At 49.8% G+C, this 27,197-nt stretch overlaps 1 protein-coding gene and 1 long non-coding RNA gene across 2 annotated transcripts in view; one reads left to right on the top strand and one right to left on the bottom strand.

Moving 5' to 3' along the window:
- Nucleotides 1–769: 769 nt before the first annotated feature.
- Nucleotides 770–27,197, bottom strand: part of BCL2 (BCL2 apoptosis regulator) — a 195,160-nt gene continuing 168,732 nt past the window's right edge. Inside the window, exon 2 of the mRNA XM_006064567.4 lies at nt 770–6,079. Coding sequence (XP_006064629.1) covers nt 5,945–6,079 — 135 coding nt within the window. The 3' untranslated portion in view covers nt 770–5,944. The remainder of the gene's footprint in view (nt 6,080–27,197) is intronic.
- Nucleotides 4,914–25,313, top strand: LOC123331205. Its single transcript, XR_006547729.2, has 2 exons — nt 4,914–5,046; nt 24,699–25,313. It is a non-coding gene; the product is annotated as an uncharacterized LOC123331205 (long non-coding RNA).

Here is a 27,197-nt window from a genome sequence, read left to right as displayed (position 1 = left end):
CTGAGCAAACTCAGGGAGATAGTGGAGGACAGGGAAGCTTGGTGTGCTGCAGTCCAGCAACTGAACAACAACAGGTGCCCAGCTATTTAAGGTTTTTATGTTCCAAAGCAAGTGACTGCTTTGGTTATCTTAAAACACTCACTTCAAACTGCAACTTTTAGATTCTTTCTCCTCTTTCCATACAATCTTACGCAACACAGAGGCTGGGATCCTCACTTGGTGTGAGGGAACACAGCCAGCAGGCACAATGGCTTCCTCCAGAAGTAGAACGCAAGGCTGGTCCACCTTGGGTCACACCAGGAGGGTGAGTAACCAAGAAATAAAGCCTCCTTCTAAGGTGGCTTCTCCAGAAGGACAGATCCATAGACTGAGCCCCCAGGGCTTTAGGTTCCCAGTGGCTCTGCTGGCTTGTTAAGAAGTTCTTTGAACGATGGAGCAAAATCACATTACCACATTACAAACAATTCCAGGGCACAACCAGCACCTTACACGGCACTTTATTTTTCTTCACAATATTAACTGAACAGGCAAGGAGAGTTGAGTGGTAGCGTGGCTCTCCCCAACAACACAAAGAAAGCCTCGTGATATTTAACACTGGCCAACTAGAGACTTACTTTATCTTAACTATTTAAAGCTCACTTAGCACGTATTTCTGTGTGTGTACAATGTTGCAGGATGTCAGCCACCCCTAAGAAATATCCATCTTACAAACAGCCCATGGAAGGGAGAAGTGTGAACATCTTGATAACAAAGGCTTCCAATACAAAACCACTTTTTACACATTTATTTTATTGAAAATGATCTCAATAATTCAAAACAAAAGCAAAACTTGGTTGAAAACTTAAGAAGATAGTATAATAAAAACAGGGTTCCTCCAAAGAAATGTGATCAGGTATCACACCTTCAAACACTACCCCAGAGGCAAAAACAATGAAGTGAGCTGGCTGGAAGGCCTACTGCAGATTCCCTAAAAGGTTTAGGAATACAGAGTTACTAATACACTATAGTCATATTTAGTAACAGGCCTGGATCTTTTGATTAAGCTTTTCCATCTTCCACAAGTGTTTTTCTCTGCTGAGCTTACCTTGGGACCCAAAACAACCTTGTCATCAATAGGATATGCAGTGGCTTTCAGTTACTTTCCTGGGATAGTTATGATGAATTGGGGCAATACCATTCATACTCCATGTGGTTTACTTTCTGCCCCGGGAGATGTGTATGTCATGGCTGTCTAATGCTAGTCTTACGAGCACAGACATGGAGCTGAATGATTCTTTGGGTAAGGATAAGGGACTTGTATTATTATTACTTACCCAATTCAGTCTCACTTCCCCACCCCTACCCCCTGTATTGTGCACAATAAAGCATTTAGAAATACATGTCCCTACCAACCAGAAGGTTTTCATTAACCATCCCATTGGTTAAAAATTGCAAATTTACTGTTTAAATAGCCATTAGACATATCCAGGCTTGAAATTAATACCATTGATGGCAGATGTTTAGAATTTTGGTTCATCTGCATTGTCATACAGAGCTGGACTCTGAGTTGTTCTGCTGTCTCTAGAAGCTAAATATACCACAGAACTTAAAAGTGTTTCTTGTGTGTTGCATAAAGTCTTTCCCGGAGGCATCACACTGATCCTTGTGAAGTTCTCACTTGGTTCTATTTCATATCCTACAGTCCTGGCTGTTCTGAAAGACTCCACACCCTGATCCAATCTTGAGAATGTTTTGCTCATTTGAAAATTCTTCCTCCCACCCCTGCAACAAATGTCCTTTGTCTCATAATAATTAAAAAAAAAAAAAAAATCCCTGGGAAGATTCAAATTGAGTAACAATAAAGGTCTGACTGGAAGGCTCGTAAGCCTGACAATGCACAGATCTGCCTGGAAGGCTCGTGAGCCGGACAATGCACAACTGTGTTTCTTAAGAAGTGTGTAGCCACAGTTGTCTGGGCTGCAAAAGACACCACAGAGTAAGATCAGAATAGAATTTCAACTGACTCCCTAATTTCCTTAGAATGGTTTATATTTCAAGCCCTTCCTGTTTTTTTTCTGATAGAAGAGGTGTACATTACTGACTATAAGTGATAAGGAAGTATAAAAACAGCCGCTGCCTTTAAAGTATAATTGAAATTAGAATTTAGGTTCACATGTATAAATTTGTCGCTTTAGCATAAGTTTAATTCCAATACAATTTGCAATTCATCCCTTGCAATTCAGATCCTTGATGTGAAAAAGCCAGACATGTATTGGGACTGCCCTACATACTTAAGGTTAACCCTACTTATTAGAACTTCTCTTGATTTACAGTCACTTCCTAATTTCCCACATTGGGCTAGGACTAGGTCTTTAAATGATAAGCATAAACATGTACTAATGAAACAGAAGTCACATCTAAATGGAAGGTCATATCTGAGTAGGCAGAGATAAGTGGGCTGGGGCAGAGGATGTTGGGTTTTGGCTTGAACCATAGCAAAGTGCTTCCTTCTTTCAGAATGTGACTTTAATCCAAATCTCAAGCCCATAAGACTTTTCAGCCACTGTAAAATCTGAGATGAGCTGTTTGCTGCAGAAGATGCGATTTGTCATTTTGATCCCTCTTTCGGGCTGTCTGTGCAGCGAGGGCTTGGGAGGACCCAGGAGGTTCTTGGGTGCTTTGTTCCTTGTGGTTTTTTTTTTTTTTTTAGAACCGTTGAACTCCATTTCGGGAGTGCATGTGTTCTGTTGAACCCTGACCTGGGTGGCCTGTGTACCATGCTGAGGGCAATTCTGGTGTGAATCCCTCCTCCCCACCAAATAGGTAGGAATTCAGTCTATGCTGTCCAAATGCAAGATAATTGAGAAAATGCAAAAAGGGAGGAGGAAAAAAAATGACTAGCCCAGGCTTTTATATACATTCATTGCTTCTAACAGTTTTAACAACAAGAAAAATGCAACTTCAACTACTCTTAGCGATAACATTTTGCTTAAAAATTAGAATCATTCAAAGGTCTGATCTCTTTGAGAGAGTGCAGCCACAATACTGTACAGTTCTGGGGTCAGGCAACCAGCAACACTTATCATTAAAACCAGATAATGGAATCCCACAGCAAAAGGAAACCAGCCTGAAATTAGCCTCTATGACCTTTTTTATATATACATTTTTAGAATACTCTGGAAATCTCAATTTGAACAATAACAACAACAACAATAACCAAAGACAAACAAGTTTTATATTAAAAATGTCCGTGCTCTTCATGGTTACTTCTAAAGCAGCTTGGAGGAGCTCACCACTTGGAGTGTACTGCAAACCAACTCCATTACAATGATCTTGGCAGGATAGCAGCACAGAATTTGATATTCCATTTCATCACTTTTGACAGTGTAAACCTTCCATAAGATAACATTTTGCTTAAAAATTAGAATCATTCAAAGGTCTGATCGTCTTGTTCCCTGAGGCCCGCCAGGGAGGTCTGGCTTCATACCATGGGTTTCCAGCTTTCTCTGCGTGGGGCCTAAGTGCCACTGCATTTCAGGAAGAACTTGAGGATGGCCGCGGAGAAGGACCATGGAAGGAGAGTTGGAGGACTCTAAATAGGTTTCCATGGAAACAGGCCCCAGAAACCATCTTTAAGCGTCAAACCATCAGAGCCAGAATTTAATCCCCTGGTCATTTTCCATCTGGATTTCCAAGTGAATGAACCTCATGGGTTTAACCAAATATGTATGCACTCTTAAATGATGTAAGTTAAATTCTGATTTGGCCAAGACAGGTGAACCTAAAGGAAAAGGGTCGGAGGGACAACAGATACTGTCCCTCACAATAAACAATTTTGTTGACATGGAAGTGGATGTAGATTGATACAAAGTGGTTGAGTGGCCAGCAAGCTCCAGGATTTCTCAGGTAGCTGAGAACCAGGGCTTGTCTCACCTCCTCAGAAATGCTTTTAAAGAATTAAGAGCCAAAAATCTCAAAAGGGAAAATGATCATTTTGCTAACAGTTAGTGTAGAGGCCATAACTAAATACATTAAAAAAAAAAAGATGCTGAGATGCATGTATCTTTTCTTTTAAAGCAGCTTTCGAAATATTAACCACAGCATTAAACACTGAACACAAGTGCATTCCAAAGTTAATACAGATAAAGGGTATACGGATAAATGTTATAATGCAATAATGCCACCGTTATTCCACATACATCTCAAGGCTGACTCTAAACTTGAAAAAAAATATTTTGTCGTTTATGAGCTGGAGATGTTTCTTCTTTTGCTGCTCCTCGAGCGTCTTCCAGCACTGAGTTTTCTCTTCTTTTCTAACGCCCCAGGACATAGAGGGAATCCCCGCCTTCCACACCGGGGGCCTCCCTGCCCGCCGCGCCCCCCATCCCTTTCCGTCAGGTTTTTCAAATAAAACCAAACTGCAATGACAAGATAACGCTTTACATCCTAATTCCACCGACGTAGGTCAGTTAATCCATTTCAACGCTTCCTTTAGGATTTGTAACTCTCCCCAGAGTCTTTCAAAAACCTCCCTTTAAGCGGCGCGCGCAGGCTGGCGGCCCACCGCACAACAGGCCGCGCGTTCCCCGGGCGGCTCCCGTGCCTGCGCACCTGCTCCGTTTCCCGCGGCCCAGGGACGACTCCTGCCTCCCGCCCGGCTTCCTCCACAGAGACGGCGCCGCAGCGCCGAGGCTGGCGGCCGCGGCCCAGCGCGGGCAGGCCGCGCGTTTCCCCGGGCGGCCCGCGTCGCTCGCCGCCGCTGCGGTTTCCTCCGGAGACGCGCGCCCTCGAGCCTCAGCCCCGCTCCGCGCTGCAGGCGGGCCTACCCGGGGCGCAGGCCTCCCGCCTCCTCTCCCGGCCGCCCGCGACACGCGGCTCGCGGCAAGGCGCGGCTGCGGGCCGCGGCCCCCGGCGGGAAGCCGGCGCGCGGGGCGCTGGTGCCGGCGGCGTCACGCGCGCGCCCGCGTCCTCGCGTCCCGGAGGATCCGCTTCCTACGCCGACAGCCACGCCAGTATCTGCAGGGGCAGCGAATCCAAAATAGGTGAAGAAGCACGTCAGGCCTTAAGGTACTGGATGATATTGTGTAAGTTGCTTCTCGGCACAATCGGTAGCTTAAAAAAATACTTTCCTATGGTTTATGGGCATTCTTCCCGTCACGGTCCTTTGAGGTGGAGGTCTTGGCAAATACGAAGTCCAAACAGACCAAAAGCTCAAACGTTTTTGGTCCAGTGAAGACGGACAGACAGTCAACAAAACTTACTAGTATCGTGGCGTGTATTAGAGAGTTGCAAGTGCTAACGGGAAAAATAAAAGAGCAAAAGCAGTAGAAATACTGGAGGCTTTGCATTCCCCGATTTTTCCTTCTTCCAACCTGGTGTGTACCAAAGGCGCAGCGCCCCTTCTTCAGGCCAGGGAAGAACGGCCTCCCCTCCGAGCGCCTTCCGTCTAAGAACACAACCTCCAGGCACCCCCCCCCCCAAAAAAAAGGCAAATGAACACCTTCTGCCGAACCTCCAACAGCCAGAAACCCGGCTTCTGGAACAGTCGGGTCCTTTGTCACTTTGTTTGCTTTTCAGCTGGCTGACTCAGTCCAGCCAACAGTATGGAACAAAAATCTGTGTGTACAGGCACGAGAGAGCCAGGTAGAGCCATCCAGGTGGGGCTTGGTAATTCGTGGTGGGGTTTCCAAAGACAGGAGATTCAACGGGACTGTGTTAAATAAATAAATCTTATTTTTCTTAATAATGTAAAAAATAAATTGTATTTCCCTTTGGCAGTAAGTAGCTGATTCAACGTTGAGCCTGAAAGCTGTTTGTGGTGGTGGTGTTGGTTGATTGGTTGGTTGTTTTTTTTTCTTTTTAAGAGACTACAGCTTCACTTCAGTGGTGCATCAGTGATAATGCATATTATTTCTACTGCTTTCTTGAACCTTTTGCATATTTGTTTGCGGCAGGCCTGTGGACTTCACTTATGGCCCAGATACGCACCCAGGCTGATGCAAGCGCCCACCAGGGCCAGACTGAGCAGTGCCTTCAGAGACAGCCAGGAGAAATCAAACAGGGGCCGCATGCTGGGGCCATACAGCTCCACAAAGGCGTCCTGTAGGGGGAGAGGGTGGGAGAAAGAGTATTAGAGTATTAAATATTTCCTGTTACTATAACAAAAAAAGTGCCCGCGCAGTGCCAGCCTACAGGGGCAGAGGCATCTGAAGTGCCTTGTACCTTCAGAAGGGTGAGGGCAAAGGTCAAATGTACTTTGGGGATAATGATTTCAGACCCACTCTTTTCACTTTCATTCAGGAAATACTTATTGAGACCTTACACACATACCAGGCACAGCAGAGATACAGCCATAAGTGAAATAGACCAAAAGCTCAAACGTTTTTGACCCAGTGAAGTGGGACAGACAGTAAGCAAAACTTACATGTATCGTAAAGCGTATTAGAGAGCGGGAAGTGCTAACAGGAAAAATAAAAGAGAAAAGCAGTAGAAATACTGGAGGCTTTGCAATTTTAGCTAGCATGGACATTCATAAAAATAATTTAAAAAAAAACCCCAACTACTCCTTTACTGAATGCTTGCTATAGGCCAGGCACTTGTAACGAATGCCGGACATGCATTATTTTCTTTATTCTTCATACCCATCTTAAAGAGTCCTTTACTTTGTTCTTGTGCTGTAAGAAAAAAGCTGGGACTATTGAATGCTCATTTCCTAGATTTGTTGGGGAAGATTAGATTCTGTGTTTGGACCCAATGAGTATTTGGACAACTCTCTCTGAATATATGGGCTTCCTAGGTGACTCAGTGGTAAAGAATACGCCTGCAGTGCTGCAGGCAGATGCGAGATCAATCCTCAGGTCGGGAAGACCCCCTGGAGGAGGGCATGGCAACCCACTCCAGTGTTCTTGCCTGGAGAATCCCACGGACAGAGGAGCCTGGTGGGCTGCAGTCTTTTGGGTCACAGAGAGTTGGACTGGACTGAAGCGACTGAGCGTGCATGCATGCATATCTGAATATATAAAGCAGTAAGTGAAGTGTTTTCCCTTGGTGGATTAATCAGGTATGAAGGGGAAAACAAGATATAGTTCCAGTTAGCCCCCAAACCTGGAATTAGAGCACACAGTTTCACTGAGGGAGACGGAGCTCACAGAGGTCCAGCGCCACTGCGTGAGGAGGGTCTGACGACGCTGGCTGTGTTCTCGTCTGTCTGGGGCAGGTATTGCAGTAGAGGGATCAGGTATTATTTTTGTCTCCCCAGTGCTGTGCGTGGTCTTAGTACATGTGGGTGTTTGAGAAATGTTTGTTCAATTAATGATTAAGGTTTTCTAACATCACACATTGGTTTGAATTCTGTATTTGGCCTAATACATTACCCAGATACTCTGCCTATTTGAAATTATTCCTTTTACATACAACCACCTCTGGAAATCTTGGCAGTAATCTCAAAGGTGAACATTTAAGGCATCATTAGGGGAACTTCCTGTGTTACTAAATATAAACGTGCACAATTATTTTTCATGACTGCATAATTTTCCACCACGTATATTTATATATCTGTATCTATGCTGTACTTTATTTAACCAATTCTTTTTATTTTTTAATTAAATTATTTTTAATTGGAGGATCATTGCTTTTCAACGTAGTACTGATTTCTGCTAAACAACACACAACCGCTCAAATATTCCCTCCCTCTGGAGCCCCTCTCTCCTCCCCCATCCCACCCCTCTAGGTCATCACAGTGCCAGGCTTGGCTCCCTGTGTTATAGAGGTACTGGATTAACTTTTACCAGGAGAGGGCGCAAGGGTTTTCTTCTTTCTTCATCTATTGTTAAACAGTTTTCTGAGTTTGAGTCTCAGCAAAGCCGGGCAATAGATATAAATGACACACGTGCTTAGTGCCCTTGGCCCAGAGCTGAGCCAGCAATCACGGCTGTTTGTCAGGACACCGACCTTCCCTACATGTCGGGGGTAAACGGGGCAGGAAGGAGTCAGGACCAATATAGAGAAACTTGCCTCTTGCAGAGTGCACCCCCGGACACAGCAGCAGACGTCTAACAGCCCTCCCCTCCATGCTGTTTTCTCTAACAACGGGAAGGCTGGAACCCCCACACACCAGCCAAAGGCGCCCCGACTCCTCGGAAGAGCGCACTGGGCGGTAGGCACTTCAGCTCCATGTCGGGAGGGTCGGTGGCTGGGCCCTACGTCCCTTTAGTTATCGATGGAGTTGTCTCTGGCGGGATATGGAAGAGACTAAGGCCTCAGCCACCTGACCCTTCCAGACCAGGCGCCCCCCTCGGGAGATGGGGGAAGCAGGGAAACTCGGGCCGCTCTGCCTGGTGCTCGACCCTCACCGGGCAGACGAGATGCCTCTCCCAGCACCCCACCCCCGGGGCTGGAAGACCTCCCTGCCCAGCCCCAGCCGCTTGTATAAATAACTGTGCTTCACGGCCCATTTCTGATGTGCATTACAAAGAAAGAAATCATTTCTGAAGTGGGATGAGCTAACATAGCATCTCTTAACCCAAAGCATGGGCACAGAGGGATCTGGGAACGAGCCCTGACCTCAAGGGAGGAGGTCTGCGTGGAATCCTAGCTTTGACATTTTATTGCCTGTGACCTTGAACAAATTACCCGAGGCTGAGCTTCATTTATCTCACCCATAAAACTGGTTATTGTGAAGATAAACGTAGGTGACTCGGGCCATTTGTAAACGTGGCCCCGAGCGTGAACTAGAGGAAACATCACTGTGTTCTCTGGTCTGTCCTCTTGCTAACCTGCTGTGATCCTCCTCAAACTGCCCTGGCCTCCAGGCGGTCTGCTGAGCCTGCTAATTTTCAGAAACGATTGTCCAACTCCCTCTAAGGTGTCAGCTCTTGGTTCTCAAGGTACTTGGTGATTTCTAAAGAGATCGTGAATTCAAACATACACACATGATGTGTTCTGGTGGAAAATTGGAAGCGGTAACACACGCCCAGCTTTACTTCCTCATAGATTATTAAGTCAGGCTGTAGGGCTGAGAGGCATCATTTAACGTGCCCCCCTCCCCCTCCGGCCCCTGAGATGGAATCTACCCCATAATCTGCCCATCTATGATTCTAAAGTGCAGAGCAGACCCTGTGGTTTCAGGAGTGAAGCTCCAAAAGCTGTTTTCATGGGGGAGTCTTCTTGCTTTTTCAAACATCCTGATCAGGGTGATTTCCGAAGTCTGTTTGAACAGTCTGTCATTATTTGTTTAAGTCTGAAAGCTGTTTTAAATAAACACATGCTCATTTTATGTATTAAAAGCAACAAAGAGGGAAGAAGAAAACCTGGGCCGTCGTCATGTGATTTGGACAAAACCCCCGCCTATATGTTCGGGGTGCACTCAGCCCCTGGTCGTGTCGGGACTGGCCAGGGCTCTGCCCGACCTCAGGGATGGGCACGGTGGGTTTCCAGGGGAGGGCCCTTCCCCTTCTGTTAGCCCCCGACTTCAGAGGGGAGGCAGGCAGCCCCCCAGCTCTGGAGGCCCTTTTGCAGGCAGCCTCCCCACAGACGTCACATTCAGAGGCCACAGATGGCCGGAGTCTGAGTTCCATCAGCACCGACCTCAGAGGAGCAGGGCAGCTCGTGCCCCAAGCCCAGGCCCTGGCTGCAGGGCTGGGGGTTGGCCAGGGAGGTGTGGACTGACCGGGTAGGAACAGACAGCTCAAGTCAGCGAAGGTGGGGGGTAGGGGGTCAGAGGGTCTTCTCCCTGCGCTGGGACCACTCAGCCCCATCCCTCCCGCCCCCGTCCCCCCAACACCTCCCTCAAGGCAGCCCACTCTCCAAGATTTTGCTTTCCCCTTCAGATCCTTCAAAAAGTTTCATTTAAGAGCTCTCATTCTTATTCTTATTCTCAGAGTATTCTTATTCTCTGGCTCCGAATAAAATGAGATTTAAAAACAAATGAATCACAATGTCAAGAACTGAAGAAGACCACTGAGTTCCACTAAAATAGGATGGCTGTGGGGATGGGGGCAGGAGCCCAGATACCCTCACACAATTCAGGGGCTCTCCGGAGAAGGGAAGCGGAGAAGCGGTTCATGTTCGAAAATGCACAACAGAAGCTTTAAAAATACCGTTCATGTGTTAGTGATTCTACTTCTAATTATTTATCTTGAAAAAATTAATAAAACTTTAAAACAAAAACATCTGAAAATATGTTAATGAATATGTTATTGTTTAGTCGCTCAGTCGTGTCTGACTCTTTGTGACCCCGTGGACTGTAGCCCACCAGGTTCCCCTGTCCATGGGATTGCCCAGGCAAGAACACTGGAGTGGGTTGCCATTCCCTTCTCCAGGGGGTCCTCCTGATCCAGGGATCAAACCTGCACCTCCTGTATTGGCAGGTGGGTTCTCTACCACTGAGCCACCAGGGAAGCCCAGTGGAATATGGATCAGTCACTAAAAATTGTGCCCTATATTTATTGGCAAGGAAAGATGTCCCCAACATAACACTGAGTGAAACAGCGCAGCAGCCTCTGCCAGTCCAGGCTCCCCGTTGGCTCTTAGCACTCACAGGGAAATGGGAAGGTGACCTTGGTCGGCCATGAACAGAGGGAGATTCAGGTAGGCTCCAGTCTTTGAGCTGACTGTGGACGCCTTACATGATCATGGAAGAGCCTGAGTGGGGGAGCCATCCTGCCTTTAAACAGATCCTGGCCTAGAGAACCGGCTTGTGTGCTCCCACGTGCATGTGAACCTCAGCCAGATGGAGGCCTGCCGCCATTTCTGCTCTGCATGGAGCAAAAGCAAGGAGAAAATCAGAGGGCACTAAGAGGAAGCCAAACGCTGCCATCAAACGCCTTCGGTATTTTCTGTTACCCGAGGCTTTACCATTTTACTCCACGGGGATCGCCTCCCACATGACCACCTGAGGGCCAGTGCAGAGCACGCACCTTCCGTCATTCCACCAAGTGGCTAGGGAGCTGGGGTGTTGACACACCGACTCCTCCCACTCGCTGGCTAAGGGTTGCCCCTATGGAGGCATCCGTACTCCGGCACTGCTGGCTGGTCCCCTGTGCACAGGCAAAGGGGTTAGAGAAAGCCACTGGGGAAAGAGGTCCAGATGCTACATCTCCTGTAGCTTGAAGTCAGGCTAGAGAGCTCTGAGGTGGTAATGGCAAGACGAATTCCACAGGGCAGGATATGAGCCGCTGATCTGGCCCCCTCACTGTTTCTCTAGCCTCATTGCCTTCTCTCCCCAGGATCAGTGCTAGGATTTCCCACCTAATTTCTCTGCCTTTAGTCTAGTGCCCTACCCTTCAATCTTCTCTCTCTGCTGCAGCCAGAGGATCCATTCAGAAGCCAGTCTGTCACTTCTGTGCTGCAATTAAGATCCTTTAACATGGCACGCAGGCTCCCAGTGCTCTCCCCCCCCAGCTTCCTGCTCAGCTCTTGTCACTTGATAAGTTCATCCAGTTCCCTCAGGAATTCGGTGCAATCGTGTTCTGCAGGCAACTTTCTCCAAGTCCCTGGGCTGAGCTAAATAATCCGCAACCAGTCCCTGCTCACTGTATTCTCTGAAGGTCATCTGTTTACATGTCTGTCTCCCCCTCATTCAGCTATTAGCACCTGGAGGTGCAGGGACCATGTTTTATTTATCCTTGGATCCCTGGAGCATGTTTCTGTCACATGTCAGGCACTCAGCATATGCTTGTGGAGCTGAAATACACCTTACTGTAGACCAGGCTTTCCAAACACATTTTAATAGATGATGTTTTTCAAAAGGAGCATATACAAAGGACAAATAAACTTTGCACTGGAACAAAATCAGATGCCTTTTCTTGCTGCAGCAGCTTCTAGTGTCTTCCGGTGAAGAACTCAAGTTCAGATCGTTCAGAGCGGCCAGCGCTGGGTCTGACTGGCCGGTGTCCGTGCCACATTGGTGGTGGCATTGTGATATTCAACAGTTTTGAACAGGATCCCACTCGAACGCCCTGCAGTCTCCAAGGGAGGTATAAGCTGTGGGGCATTTCCAAGCCCACTGAACCATCTGTCCCTCTGTCAGGGAGATCCCTGTCTTGTGAAGACTGAGAATGCAGAGTGGAGCTAACAAAGCAGTAATTCTGCGCACGGCGGTAGAGGCAGCGCTGGTGCCCCTGTACAGGACAGGGCAGATGACCAGAGGTGCCAAGGCGATCCTAGACCTTCATGGGAACATCAAGACCGCTGGTGGCCCCTTGTCTTGGAATCTCCTAAGAGGTATGAGTGTGTGTACGCACACTCACTTGCTCAGTTGTGTCTGACTCTTTTTCGACCCCATGGACTGCAGGCTCCTCTGTCCATGGGATTTTCTCCAGGCAAGGATCCTGGAGTGGGTTGCCATTACCTCCTCCAGGGGAGCCTCCTGGCCAAGGATGGGACCCAGGCCTCCTGCACTGGCAGGTGGATGCTCAGCACTAGCGCCACCTCGGAAGCGAGGGCATGAGCCTTGCTCCCAATCAACAGGACCCATGGTTTCTCCAGTGCCCAGAGGCAACTGACGTCCAAGCCCCACGCGAGCTGGAATGGTGGGAAAAAGAAGAGGAAGCCACGCAGGGAGGGAGACACCTGCATAGCAGAGAGCAGGGCTCTGCCTGAAGCCGGGAGGCAGCGATGCCTGGACACCCACTGGGGCTGAGATCAAAGGGGGGAGCGGCGGCCAGGCCGCTGGGCGCAGTGGCCTGCGCAGCACACGCGAGGAAGCCAGGGCTGTGTCTACCTGAACGCAGCAGCTGGTGAGGAAGTGACTCCACTTCCTGCCTTATCATTGGCCCGGCAGGATTTCCTCTGCAGCCACTTTGTGCTGAATGAGACTGGAAGGTTCCGTCTGGAGCAGAGAGCCACGGTGGGCGGTGGCAAACTCCAGTCCCCTGGGCGCTTCCTCCCTCCTCCCCGCCCCCCCTTTTACTCCCGAAGTATTGATTCCGGGCTTGGGGGAAAAGGAAACAGAAAAAACCTTGACAACTGGAGCATATAACTGAAGGACACACAGCTGCCTGGCCCGCAGATGGGGGCCCACGTGAGAGGTGGCGGGACCCTTAACCGAGGTCCGCAGGGGCCCCCAGCCTCGCAGTAAAGGGGGCTCCACCTTGGAGGCACTCTGGGCCCAGGGGGAGGGGCTCGTTGCATCACAAGCCAAGGACATAAAAATGAAACCTAATCCAAGTGTCATCTGGGTGTAACCAGAAACCTGCTAGAGAACCGATGGCAGGAGATGAGAAGCCCACACAGGACTGGCCCAGCCCGCCTCCTCGGATCCAGGGAAGATTGGGTGTATTTTGTGATGCAAATTGAACTGAGGATGCAAATCAGGCAGGGGCCCAAAGGAGGAGCGAGAGAGAGGGCAGAAAAATGAGAACCCCAAGGGTTCCTTCCCTTCTAGAGCAGGGCAGAGTGTGAACCTCATTTGCAAAGGCGTCTATTGCTCTGGGGACCCCGCAGCCACGGGACCAGCTCCAAGGCAGCGGGCCGTGTCCATGTGCTGGAGGCTGGAACCACAGGCTGCCGGCCCGGTGGGACCTCAGAGGTTCTGCTAGTCTCACTGCTCCAGGGCTGGGTAGTTGCTGCGGTCTGGAGAGAAGTGCAGTGAGGAATTCCAGGCTGCGCTAGCTGTGTAAATACTGCAGGAGTGGGGACTCGGCCACCTGTGGGCTTAGGAGGTGAGGACAGTCCAGAGATTCAGAAGGTGTATGTGGAAATGGGCCAAGCAGTGCATCTATAGCAAAATGTGCATGTTAAATAATTGTACCATTTGGTTCATCAGGTTCAGATGATAAACCAACGTGAGACTAAAGCTGTATCTGTAGAAGACCCTGAAATCTCATCTTTGACTTGCTGATTCATTTGGGAACCAGACATTTTTTATAAGGTGCTGAGGAGTCTTAAAGCTAAATAAGACACAGGCCTGGATTATAAGAATGGCTCCTTGATATTCTCACTCATTCACAGCAGCTTTGGTGAGCAAGAGAGTTCTATAAATGCATGCATATATGTGTGTGTGTGTGTGTGTGTGTGTGTGTGTATGCATTCTTGGGCTTCCCAGGTGCCTCAGTGTTAAAAAGAATCTGCCAGTGTAGGACATGCAGGTTCAATCCCTGGGTCAGGAAGTTCCCCTGGAGAAGGAAATGGCACCCCACTCCAGTATTCTTGCCTGGGAAATCCCGTGGACAGAGGAGCTTGGCGGGCTGCAGTCCATGGGGTCGCAAAGAGTCCGACACAACGGAGCGAGTAAACAACAAAGGCGTTTGCCCTTCGGGCTCTGGGGTTCGAGGAAGGAGACCACGGCTGCTGTCCTCCTTCAAAGGGTGGCTCCCCCAGGACCCTTCAGGCCCAGAGGCTGCAGGAAACTGCCTTGCAGGGTTTTGGCTTTGAATCAAAGTGACTTCATTTTTCTTCCTGACCTTCCTCATTTCACTACCTTCTTTTGGCAAGAGAGCCGTGCATTTTCTGGCACTTGGTCCTTTCTTGCTCTGGGCTTATGTTATTTTCACTGTTAGGGGGAAACATCCCATTATGATGGAATTTTGTTGGAATGAAAGCACATCAAGCAAAAAATAGTGTAATTATTACAACTCAACAATAAAAAGACGGATAGCCCAATTAAAGAATGGCCAGAGATTTGAATAGATATTTCACAGAAGAAGATCTCCAAATGGTCTAGAAGCTCATCAGTCATTTAGGGAAATGCAAATGGAAACCACAATGAGATAGCACTTCACCCTGACCAGCATGGCTTTCGCGTCAAAAGTGGACAATAACCAGTGCTGACAAGGAAGGAGAGAAAGCGGAGACCGCACCCATCACTCATGGGAAAAGAAGCGAGCGCAGCCTCTGTGGAAAAGAGTGGGGCTTCCTCAGAGAAGTGAGCAGTTACCCCACGACCCGGAAATTCTGCTCCTAGATGTACACCCAAGGTAACTGAAATTATATGTTCACACAGAAACGTGAACACACATACTCACATCAGTGTGATTTATAATAGCCCAAAGTGGAAGTGACCCAAATGTCTACCAGCTAATAGGAAACAGTAGGTGCCATCCCCACCATGGGGTATTATGCCGCCACAGAAAGGGATGAAGCGTTGATACGAGCCGCAGCATGGATGCACCTTGGAAATGTTACTCTGGATGAAAATGCCAGGCATAAAGGGCCACATGTTGCACGATGCTATGGGCTTCCCTGGTGGCTCAGATGGTAAAGTCTGCCTGCGGTGGGGGAGACCCGGGTTCGATCCCTGGGTCGGGAAGATCTCCTGGAGAAGGAAATGGCAACCCACCCAGAACTCTTGCCTAGAAAATCCCATGGACGGAGGAGCCTGGCGGGTTACAGTCCATGTGGTTGCAAAGTTGGAGACGAGACTGAGCGACTTCACTTTCATTTCTATGACATATCCAAATTAGACAAATCCGTAGGGACAGGAGTGGGTTGGGGCTGGAGAGGGACGAGAGGACCGTGACTGCTAACGGGCACAGGACTTTTTTTTCTTTGCCAGAGTGATAGACAGTTCTGGAATTAGAGAACAGTGATGGGTCTCACGACCTTAGAAATACTAAAACCAAGCAGTCAGCTTCCCTCATGGTCCAGTGGCTTCGCACTGGTCCAGTGCTTTGCAATAGAGGGGACATTGGTGTGACCCCTGGTCGGGGAAGATCCCACATGCCACTGGGCAGCTAAGCCCATGCACCGCAGCTGCTGGGCCCAAATAGAGCCGGGCGGCCCAGAGCGCACGCTCCACAGCAAGAGGAGCTGCGAGCCGCCGGCTCTGCATCTGGAGAGCAGCCCGCGGGCAGCGGCCAAGACCCAGCACCACCGGAAATAAACATTTTTTAAAAGTCAATCACTTCGAATTGAATTTTAAGGTTTGTCAATTATTCTTTAAAATCGTATTTTTTACACTACATGAAGAAGGGCACTAAGCTATTTTTATGCCACACGGAATTGGACAGAAGGAGCCGCTTGTTCTAGAATCCTTGCTCACAGGGGTGGCCCCCTCGCCAGGGTCCAGACCTGCCCGGATGTGAGCGTGGCCTTCACCGGGTGCGGCCGGCAGCAGGGAGACGCGCCCCGGCCCCAGAGGGCCCCTCTGGGCTGCGCCGGCCACGTGGCCCGTGAACGCGGGGTCCGGCCGGCCGAGGAACCCACGGCCCTCCCCGCCGTCCCCGAGTGAATTCATAGGCTGGAGATGGGAACTGGGCGGATGCTCGCCGAGCCCCGCCGCGCGGCCTGAGTGCTGTCATGGGGACACCCGATGGGGGCGGGGGTGCGTGGGTCCCTGATTTCCCAGACAGACCCGAGTCGAGGGCCGCAGGCCTGACTCTCCGCCGGTTTAAGTCAGCAGGTGTTGACTGAGGGTGGTGTGGGGAGAGCGCAGAGAAGCGCATTCCCAACAGGAACTTGCTGAAAGTGGCCTCGGACCTGGAGGGCGTGTGTCCAGCGGCGGAGCAGGAAGGGGCGCCGTCCTCGGGAGCCCGCCAGCCTCCGGCCGGACCTGCCCTGACACCTGCTTTCAGGACTGGCTGAGAAACCAGCACGGTATCTCTTCTGGAAGCTCCGCGCCGCGCCCGGGCCCGGGCCTTCCCTCCACGACAGGCTCGGGAACCGTCTGCCGCCCCCACCGCGAGGGGGGAGCACCCCGCCCCCGCCTCGCCGCTGCTGATCCTGGGTCCTCAGTCCGTGGCAAGTGAGTCATTATAAATAGCCCTGCTTTGCCTCCCAGGACGCTCACATCCTGCAGAGAAGCACCCCAGGATACAAGAAGCCGTACCCTGTTGCCCGCTGCCCAGTGAGTCACTGTGCGACGGTCCCTGCGCACCCGGGACCCACCCGCCTTCCAGAAAGACTGAGTGCTGGGGAGGGGCCAGGGGCGTGGTGGTGACCTGCTCAGTGGGCTCCATTTGGGCGTGCTACGGGAAGGTCTGCTTTCATTTTGCAGTTTATGATTTAGTTCAGTTCACCTGGAAGGACTCAACATGAATGGAAACAGATGCATCTCGAGGCGCGCTGCCCGGCTCTCGGACAAGCCTCTTCCTCCCGCACAGACAGTCCTCCCACGTCCAGGGAGGAGAGCAGACCTCTCCTCATAAGGAGCACGCGGCGGCGGCCTCGGCCTCGGCCTCGGACGCGCAGAGCCGGGCACGGGCCGCGCTCGGGTCCTGGACGCGGGTTCGTTCACTAGGTGCAGCTTTGCTGGCGTGGCTGCTCGTCTAGATAGATGCTCCCTGGGAAGGTCTTCTGACGGCGTGTGCTCTGCCGCCAGAACGACATGGGCTTTAAATACGCACAGAATGAGAAGGGCACTCACAGGGAGAGACAGAGGAGAGACAATCAGAGGACAAAGAGACAGAGACAGACAGAGGCAGACGGCAGAGACACAGAGGGAGACTGATATATACAGAGAGGGAGACAGAGACACACAGAGTCACAGAGACAGCGAGACAGAAACACAGAGAAAGGGAGACAGACAGACAAGAGACTCACGGGAAGAGACAGGAGAGACACAGAAAGAGAGACAGGGAAAGACTGAGAAGAGAGAGAAACAGAAAGAGTGGGATGGAGAGACAGAGACACAGATGGGATTCTCAGGCCAGAACACTGGAGTGGGTTTCCATTCCCTTCTCCAGGGGATCTTTCCAGCCCAGGGATCGAACCCAAGTCTCCCACATTGCTGGCGGATTCTTCAAGAGCTAAGCCACAAGGGAAGCCCAAGAATACTGGAGTGGGTACCTTATCCCTTCTCCAGAGGATCTTCCCGACCCAGGAATCCAACCCGGGTCTCCTGCATTGCAGGCGGATTCTTTACCATCTGAGCCACCCCGAAGCCCATGCACATACACAGAGACAGAGACAGACGACTCCCAGGGAGAGCGGGGATCCTGGATGGGCTTCGAGTGGGTGGAGGGGCTGAAAACCTTCCGTCAACACAGCCTCCGGGGGACTGCTGACTCCTCACGGGGCCCCTTGCTGTGAAGCGAGCCGGCTGTGGATGCCAGCAAGGCACGAGAGGACGCGTGCGCCCCGAGCCAGGCCGTCAGTGTGGCTAGCGGTGGGCCCGCTGAGGGGCGGAAGGCTTGGATGGGGGTGATGGCGGGTCTGTGGAGGGCGGCAGCCACGATGGGGGGTGGCGGGCCCCTCTGGGGGGCAGTGGGCCCCGCTGGGGGACAGTGGGCCCGGGGAGCTGCACTTCTCAGGCCACCGGCCCTCTCGATGCGAGCTCAGCTGAGTGCGGGGCTGGCCGAGTGGAGCCTGGGGGCCCGCCTCCAGAGGGGCTTGGGCGTGGCCGGCTGGACCCAAGGTGGGCTCTGACCCACACTCGGGCCTCCTCCACCATCTCCTCCTCTGCGAGTGGCTGACTCAAGACTCTTACATGGCCCTGGCAGGTCAGCGCAGGTGTCCCGTCCAAAGGCCCTGCCTCACAGCTCCTCCTGCCCTGACCCCTGGGAGCAGCACCGCTGGAGCTGAGCTCCACGACGCAAGCTCACAGCTGTTGCCTGCTCCACGCCCAGCCCTGCGCTCAGAGAGACTCAGGGGACCGTGGCGCCCCTGTGACAGTGCTCTCCTCCACCCAGCTGCTGCTGTTCAGTCGCCAAGTCGTGTCCGACTCTTCGCAACCCACGCACTGCAGCACACCGGGCTTCCATGTCCCTCACCATCTCCCAGAGTTTGCTTAAGTCAGTGTCCACTGAATCAGTGATGCCATCCAACCATCTCATCCTCTGCCACCCTCTTCTCCTTCTGCCCTCCATCTTTCTCAGCATCAGGGTCTTTTCCAATGAGTCAGCTCTTTGCATCAGGTGGTCAAAGTATTGGAGCTTCAACATCAGTCCTTCCAATGAGTATTCAGGGTTGGTTTCCTTTAGGATGGACTATCTGTCTCCTTGCTGTCCAAGGGACTCTCCCACCCAATGCCAAGCTTCAGATCAAGGACTCAGCAAATGTTCTCCTAGTGCGATGGCTCAGAGACGCAAGTATCCCCCTGGAAACTTCATTTACCCCTAAGGTCACAAGGATAAGTTCAAGTTTGGGGTGGTGAAGCCTTCGGGTAAGACTTTGGTTCTAACAAATTGTTATTTTTCACTGAGGGAACCTCTTGGCCAAGAGCATGGATCTTGGATCCACGTGTAACATGCTTCCTACAATAAAAATGGTGCAAATTTTGGACAGCTTTTGCAGGCACTGCATGGGGCTTTTTCATGAGAATAGCCTTCATTCCTCTGGCTTTGATTTCTTCTTTGGATGCATCTGAAGCAAGCAATCCAACCCCAGTCAAACCACTCATCCCAGCATTTATTTAAAGTCGACTTCTGGGATGAGTAGAGAGAACTGTTGCACCAACCCCATGAGGTGACTCATAAACATTACATATTATGGCCTTCTGGCTAAGATCAAGTGTAGTATGGGGGTTTCCCAGGTGGTGCAGTGGTAAAAAAAAAAAAATCCACCTCCCAATGCAGGAGACGCAGAGACACAGGTTCGATTCCTGGGTCAGGAAGATCCCCTAGAGGAGGAAATGGCATCCCACCCCAGTATTCTTGCCTGGAAAATCCCATGGACAGAGGAGCCTGGCAGGATACAGTCCATGGGGTCACAAAGAGTCAGACACAACTGAGCGACTGACAGAAAAGATAAGTCGAGGTTATTCAACTTGGTCAGAGGTCAGAGAGGTTATACAACTTGCCCAAGGTCACACAGCTGCAGTCTGAACTGTTCAGCCCCTAGGTATGGCTCCAGGCCTGCGGGACTTTGCTTAAGGGGTGAAAGGAGGTGCTGGATTTCAGGGCAGGAGACTCAAGGCAGGGTCGGGGCCACACCACGGTGGGTAAGCCTGTGCGTGCAGGCTGGGTGCGGGGCGCAGGGCGCCTCTAGCAGAAGCAGCGCCGTGAGCAGGGAGCACACACGCACAACTCCAGAGCCCCCCGCCCAGTGGCTCTGCAGTCTGGATCCCCTGGAACACGTGCGGCTTCCTGGAATCCCTCTCTGTGGTTTGGCCCTGGTGGCTGCCCTCCTCAAGAGCATTCAAAAAGGACGTGCAGAATGTATTTTAGAAAACTTAGGACTTTTTGCCTAACTAAAAAATTTATGACATTTTGATTCCACTTGTTTGGCTTAGTATGCATAGAATGCTAGGTTTCTAATTAACAAAAAAAAAAACAGATATGCAACAAGCAACAAAGGTTTACTGTAGGGCACAGGAAACTATAGTCAATATCTTGCAATACCTATCATGGAAAATAATTTCAAAAATAATACATGTGTCACTGAATCGCCTTGCTGTGCACCTGAAACGGCAAGTCAGCTATGAAAGTGAAAGAGTGGAGGTGTTGGTCGCTCAGTCAGGTCCGACTCTGCGGTCCCATGGACTATATATAAATTAAAAAATAAAAATGACGTGGATAGAGATGTGAGTCCGGAAGGAGAAACTCCTTCTGCCTCCTTGCAGGGTTGTTTCACCGGGACTTCTGGAATGTGAAGCACTTTCCCTGCGTCTCAAAAACCAATCCAGCTTGAGGCCTGTTCAGCACACTAGCAAGGGAGACTCTGGCGCCTCCCCTGTGGGGAGAGGATTTCGGCCCTTGCGCAGGCTCGGCTCACGGGCTCCGCTGAGTCACAGCGACCGTGTCCCCGCCGGCCCGTCGCGGGCAGCGTGGGGGGCCGGGAGGCCCAGCCACGGGTGCAGACCCCGCCTGGGAGCCCACGCCCCACGCAGACCACAGGCCGTCCTCTCCGCTGACTTCCGCTTGGACGTGTTTTCATGACTGAACAAAGCCAGAGGCCTTTGCATCCCTAGGAAGCTGCCCACGGAGCTTTTTACAAAACCCGTCTGCTCGCTGGGCACTCCATCCTTTCATGTTCCGTTTGTGTCTGGCAGGCTGAATGTTTGCGGGGCGAGTTGGTGATTGTCGTGGTCAGGCCAAACTTCGAAGTGCTTTTTTCATTTTTAAACGATTCAGGAGTGGCAGCTGAGAGAGAGCATGTTCAGGACAAGGCCTCTAAGCAAACTAAAGACGCACAAATGCAGGCAGTGTTAGTCGCTCGGTCGTGTCCGACTCTTGCAACCCCATGGACTGTAGCCCGCCAGGCTCCTCTGTCCATGGGATTCTCCACGCCAGAATGCTGGAGTGGGTTGCCATTCCCTTCTCCAGGGTCTTCCCGACCCAGGGATGAAACCCGAGTCTCTTGCATCGCAGGCAGGTTCTTTACCACCTGAGCCACCAGGGCAGCTCTGAGATGGACAAGCGGAGCACAGTGGCTCGTGTGCAGGGGCTCTCAGCAAGCCCGCTCCCCGCTGCCCCCAGCACACGAGGCCTGGCACTGGGCAGGGGAGGGGAGCCTCAGTGCTGGTTCCAAGCCGGTCCTCTGAGCCCCACAACCCGCCTGCCTGAGTTTCCCGGGAGAGACTGATGTCCACCCTCTTGGATGTATGGAGGGCTGCATGTGGGCTCTGTGGGACCAGTGCCGTCTCAGCGGCCACGGGAAGGCCTGGTGAGGACCTCCCAGCCCTCCTCCTGGCTCAGTGACCCAGCTCGTGGGCACGAAGGGACCTGAAGGTCACAGGAGATGGGGCAGGGTCACGTGAGGCGTCCGTGTGGCCCTCCGGCCACGGTACCTGGAGAGGACGCCGGGCCTGAGATCCTGGCTGGAGTCTGAGCCAGCCGCTGGCTCCAGAATCCTCCGTTAACCCTTGTGGGGTTAAATGCCAGCAGGGGAATGATGGGCCAACTGGAGAGGGATTTGTGCCGGATAAACGGGCAGAATGAAAATGTCTAATTGTGTGCTTTCTTTGTGAGTTTTCACCTCTGCCAAATTCTTGAAATTCTTAAGCCTTACAATTTTATGTGCTTTCCATTTCCATTTGAACCTGAAACGTCATTTAAATGTCTTCTGAGGTAATCCTCACCTACTCAACTCCCAAAATTGAAAAAAAATTAAGGTTGTTTGACTCACACCTGGAGAGTTTTTGAAGGATATCTGACCACAGTCATAAGCTCTTGGTTGATGAATTGCAGATTCAAATAGGTAAGTTTTACTACTTGGTACATCAGCTGGGAAAGGTCATTTTATTAAGGGTCATTTTAAACGTTAAAAAGTATAATTTCACTGCCATCATGTCTATAAGACCTTTAATATAAACTTCTATATATAAAATAAGTAATTCCTTTTAGCAACTTTCATATAGTATGTTTGAAAGTTGTTAAAAGAATTGATCTTATAACTTGGTGAGGGATGCATTGTTAATAAGACACCGTGGTGATCGTCTTGCAATATATACACAGAGTGAATCACCACTGTGCATCTGAAATGAGACCGTATTTTACATCAGTCATATCAATTCAGGACTCCCTGGCGGTCCAGGGGTTAGGAGTGCGCCTGCCGATGCCGGGGACACAGGCTCGATCCCTCACGAGCCAGAGCGAATGAGCCCACAACCGCTGCAGCCCAGCCCTCTGGAGCCTCAGCTCGGAAATGAGAGAAGCCGCTGCAATGAGACGCTCACGCACCACCTCTAGAGAGCAGCCCCCGCTCCTTGCAACTAGAGAAAGCCCACCCGCAGAAGCAAGACCCAGCACCGCCAAAACATTAAAAATTCATATTATTTAAAAACGTGTAGGATTTGACTGCCATCAAGTCTATAAGACCTTTGATGAGAGGGTAAGAAACTCCCCAGTTCTAATGTTGAACGAGGGAGCACACCCTCTCGGAGGCAAGAGCCTGAGCAGATGTGTGCCTTTGCTGAGAAGCCCATTGTACCTTCCTTGTTCCCATGACAATCCACACAGTGGGCAAGCTATGGGGTCCAAGAGTCAGCTACCCCAGGCCCAGATCCTCTCCTTGCCGTCAAGGGAGTCTCTGCTCCAGGTTTCAAGGGCCTTATTTGTGGCAGGATGAGAAAGGCCCCTCCTGTCCTCTGAAGGCCCTTTCCGGTCCTAAAGTTTGTAACTTGAAGATTCTGGGGCTCCATTTTAAGTGTCTGTGCACCAAAAGCAGGCAGAAAAAAGGTTACATAATTGGGAGACTGGGTGACATAGTCCACTAGGGACTTCTTGGTTCTCATTAAAAGTTCCAGAGTTGCCATTCCGTCTATTTTAGGTACAGTGGATGCCTTAATCCTAGAGCTGATTTGAGGGGAGGAAGCTAGGAACATGCTGCTACTCTAGGCGTCAACAGCAAGAAGCACTCAAACCTTCAAGGCACTGGCTTCCCTGGTGGCTCAGCAGTAAAGAACCTGCCCGCCAATGCAGAAGACCCAGGTTTGATCCCTGGGTTGGGAAGATCCCCTGGAGAAGGAATTGGCAACCCACGCTTTGCCTGGGAAATCCCATGGACAGAGGAGCCTGGCAGCTACAGTCAATGGGGTGGCAAAAGAGTCAGACACAGCTGAGCAACTAAACAACAACCAACCTACAAGGAACCAGAAATGAGACTCCTGGGCAGGGCCCCTAACATTCCCACCACCCACTCCTGCTTACAAGTCCATGCAACAGTGATGTAGGACTACACGTCAAATGGAATGAAAACAGAATTTCAATAACTCAAAGATGATTTTCTGAAAAACTAAGAGATGCCTTCCCTGGATATATCCTGCTTCAGTTCAGTTCAGCTCAGTCACTCAGTTATGTCCAACTCTTTGTGACCCCATGGACTGCAGCACGCCAGGCCTCCCTGTCCATCACAAACTCCCGGAGTCCACCCAAACCCATGTCCATCGGGTCAGTGATGCCATCCAAGCATCTCATCCTCTGTCGTCCCCTTCTCCTCCTGCCCTCAATTTTTCCCAGCATCAGGGTCTTTTCCAATGAGTCAGCTCTTCGCATCAGGTGGCCAAAGTATTGGAGTTTCATCTTCACCATCAGTCCTTCCAATGAACACCCAGGCCTGATCTCCTTTAGGACGGACTGGTTGGATCTCCTTGCAGTCCAAGGGACTCTCAAGAGTCTTCTCCAACACCACAGTTCAAAAGCATCAATTCTTCGGTGCTCAGCTTTCTTTACAGTACAACTCTCACATCCATACATGACCACTATAAAAACCATAGCCTTGACTAGATGGACCTTTGTTGGCAAAGTAAGGTCTCTGCTTTTTAATATGCTGTCTAGGTTGGTCATAACTTTCCTTCCAAGGAGTAAGCGTCTTTTAATTTCATTGCTGCAATCACCATCTGCAGTGATTCTGGAGCCGAGAAAAATAAAGTCAGCTATTGTTTCCACTGTTTCCCCGTCTAGTTGCCATGATATCCTGCTTATCACCCATAAATAACACTCACTAGTGGTAACTTTGGATGATATGTTAGTACATCAAACAAAGGGATCTTATGGGTTTTTCATCCATTCCTCAGATAACAGATGGATGCAGTACGTGAGCGTGTGCACGCGAGCGCATGTCCCTGGTGCTCGACTGTGTAGAATTCTTTGTGACCTTTGGACTGTAGGCTCCACTATCCATGGGATTTTTTAGGCAAGAACACTGAAGTGGGTTGCCGTTTCCTCCTCCAGGGGATCTTCCCAACCCAGGGATTGAACTTGTGTCTCTTGAGTTGGCAGGCAGGTTCTTTACTGCTGAGCCACCAGTGAACTCAAGGTTGCCTGTTATTTCTTTCCAGCCCCAGAAATTACAGAGAGAATGCATTCAGTCATTTTCGGGTTATCACGCTGTGGAAAATTTGTTTTTCAATCCAGAAGACTGTTGAACTTGTTTTTTTTTTTTTTTTTTTTTTTTCATTGCAGATAACTCAAAACTGGTTTGGTTCCATGACATCAACCTTGGCACATACGAAGAGCAAAGAACTTTGCCTTGTTTGGAACCGAGAGGAACCTCTACTTTCTCTTTTCCATTTTTATGAAGACAGTATTTTTTCCTTTTAGTTGGATGATGTATACTTTTAACATTCCAGGGGGAAAGTGTCAGTGATATGCAAGTCATAATAAAAGAAAATCAAAAGAAATGCAATTACAAGGGACAAGGAACTTCATCATTTTTAGTATGAAATGCCCAGAGGAAAATCTAATTTTAAAAATTACCGGCACCATATGAAGGAGACAAGAATATACAGATAGATTTGTTGCTTTAAAAATTAACTTAATTCTTAATCTTTCTGGGTCTTGGCTTTATTTTTAAAGGCCAAAAATTATCGTTTGATGTTGGATAAGGAGTAAAGCTCACATCACTGCGATGTGATACTGGGAAGTGACAATGGAATGCCACTGGTCTGTTTCTGGCTTGCCGGCTGGAATGAGCAGGGCACTTAACGAGTTATTAACAGTGAATGTATATTGAGGATGAAACCATGTCTCTTTCCCATTAATATAAAGGTACCTATTAAAAATGAAAATGTGGACTTCCCTGGTGGTCCAGTGGTGGTTAAGAATCCACCTGCCTATGCAGGGGAAACGGGTTCAATCCCTGGTCTGGGGAGATCCCACATGCCTCGGAGAAACTGAGCCCACGCACCACAACTACCGAGCCCCAGGCACCTGGAGCCCGAGCTCGGCTTCAAGAGAGGCCACCACCACGAGAAGCCCTCGCAGCAACTGGAGAGTAGCCCCCAGTCAGCCGCTAAGAGAAAGCTCCCGCGCAGCAGCCAAGACCAGCACAGCCCAAAATAAAAAATAGTAACAAATAAAGTGTTTTTAATGAAGATGAATATTCATGGGGCACCCTGCAGTTGATAGAATTCTTCCATATCCATCAACTGGCCTGATCCTCCCAACAACTTATAGATAAGTCGTGACTCTTGTCACCTCTATTAGACGGATGCTCACGAAGAGGTTACTTTTCCAAAGACATATGGTCAACTGATGGCGGAACCAGGACTCAAACCCAGAATTCTGACACAAAGCATCCCACTCTCCACTATCTCACACGGCCACCCTGATCGGAGTTCTACGACTCCCAGCTAAACGGGCTTGCACAGAACCAAGATGGCATAAGCTGAATACAGCTGTGATTTGCTTATTTATAACAGCTCTGTCTCTTTGAAAAAGAGACATCATTTAACAATTGAGAAAAAAAATCAAGCTCACTTCTATCATAAATGTTGGCTGACACGGGGCTTTGACTTATTTCTAACCCAGCGAGATTTAATTCTGCCACCCTCAACCCATACTAAGAGAAATTGGAATCATTCATTATTTAGAGGGAGAATCCAAATAATATTGCAATATCACAGGCTTCCTTTAAAAGCCCTTTTCTTGATGGAATCTCTGATTTTCCTTTCAGGCATGAAAAATAACACTGTTATTATTAGAGGGGCCTGGCCGAGGGTTAGCAGTGAGGATGGAAGGAGATGGCGTGAATAATATTGATCTCTAACCTTTTATCTAGTTTTTGGTTGGAATCAAATTCAGTGTTTAGCTCCCTAGCTTTTTCTGTAGTAAGGATTCTCTTGACATAAGGCTTTTAGATTTGAGGAGATAAATTTCCTTTGTCCAGATGTGATTTTTCTCCACTTGGCTGGAGTCAACCTGAAAATGGAAGACACAGAGGTCTGGTAGAAGGATTCCTAAGGGTTCTCTCCTTTTCAAGAGTGGATTCCACAGAGCGCGCTCTGCCCTCATCTGTTAGCAGTAGTGGTGGGTCTAGCAGGCTCAGAGGAAAATAGAGACGTCACTTTTCTGTCCACTGCCCATTATAATGAATTTTTTCTTTTATTTTTTATTATTTTTTTGGCAGTACCACATGACTTGCAGGATGTTAGTTCTCTGACCAGGGGTTGAATATGGGCCCAGAGCAGCGAAAGCACCTAACCACTGGGCAACCAGGGAATTCCTGTTTCTTCTTTTATTGCTCTGTACGTCTACTCTTTGTCCTTCCCTTGTATCTCTTAATGTGCCATCCTTTCACCTTCTCTTTGCATGTCTTTGCTCCCATCTAGCTTGTCTCAAGGCACAGTCTTCCCAAGCTATGAAACTACACTACTGAGCCTTTCCTGAACCCCCACAGCCTGGCACAAATTCTAGAACCAGGCTCTGCCCAGGCTTCTAGTGAGGTGTTTTAGGTTGATACACCAACAGTCTCCACGTAGGGATAAACAAGTAGACCTAGATGGAATTCCTAAAAACCCTGAAGCTTAGTAAGCATGTTTTCTTGAAACTTCTGGCAGTAAATGTTCTAGGAATGCTGGAATGCAACATAAAATTTGCTGCCTAGGAAGGCATTACCAAGGTTTCAAGAATGGAAATGAATTCTCCAACCTCCACTGGGTGACTCTTGTCATATTCTTCTAA

The sequence above is a fragment of the Bubalus bubalis genome, chromosome 22, assembly GCF_019923935.1.
Source record: "Bubalus bubalis isolate 160015118507 breed Murrah chromosome 22, NDDB_SH_1, whole genome shotgun sequence".
Classification (NCBI taxonomy): domain Eukaryota; kingdom Metazoa; phylum Chordata; class Mammalia; order Artiodactyla; family Bovidae; genus Bubalus; species Bubalus bubalis.
The sequence above is the reverse complement of the archived record's forward strand: the minus strand, read 5'-3'. Positions and strand labels throughout refer to the sequence as shown.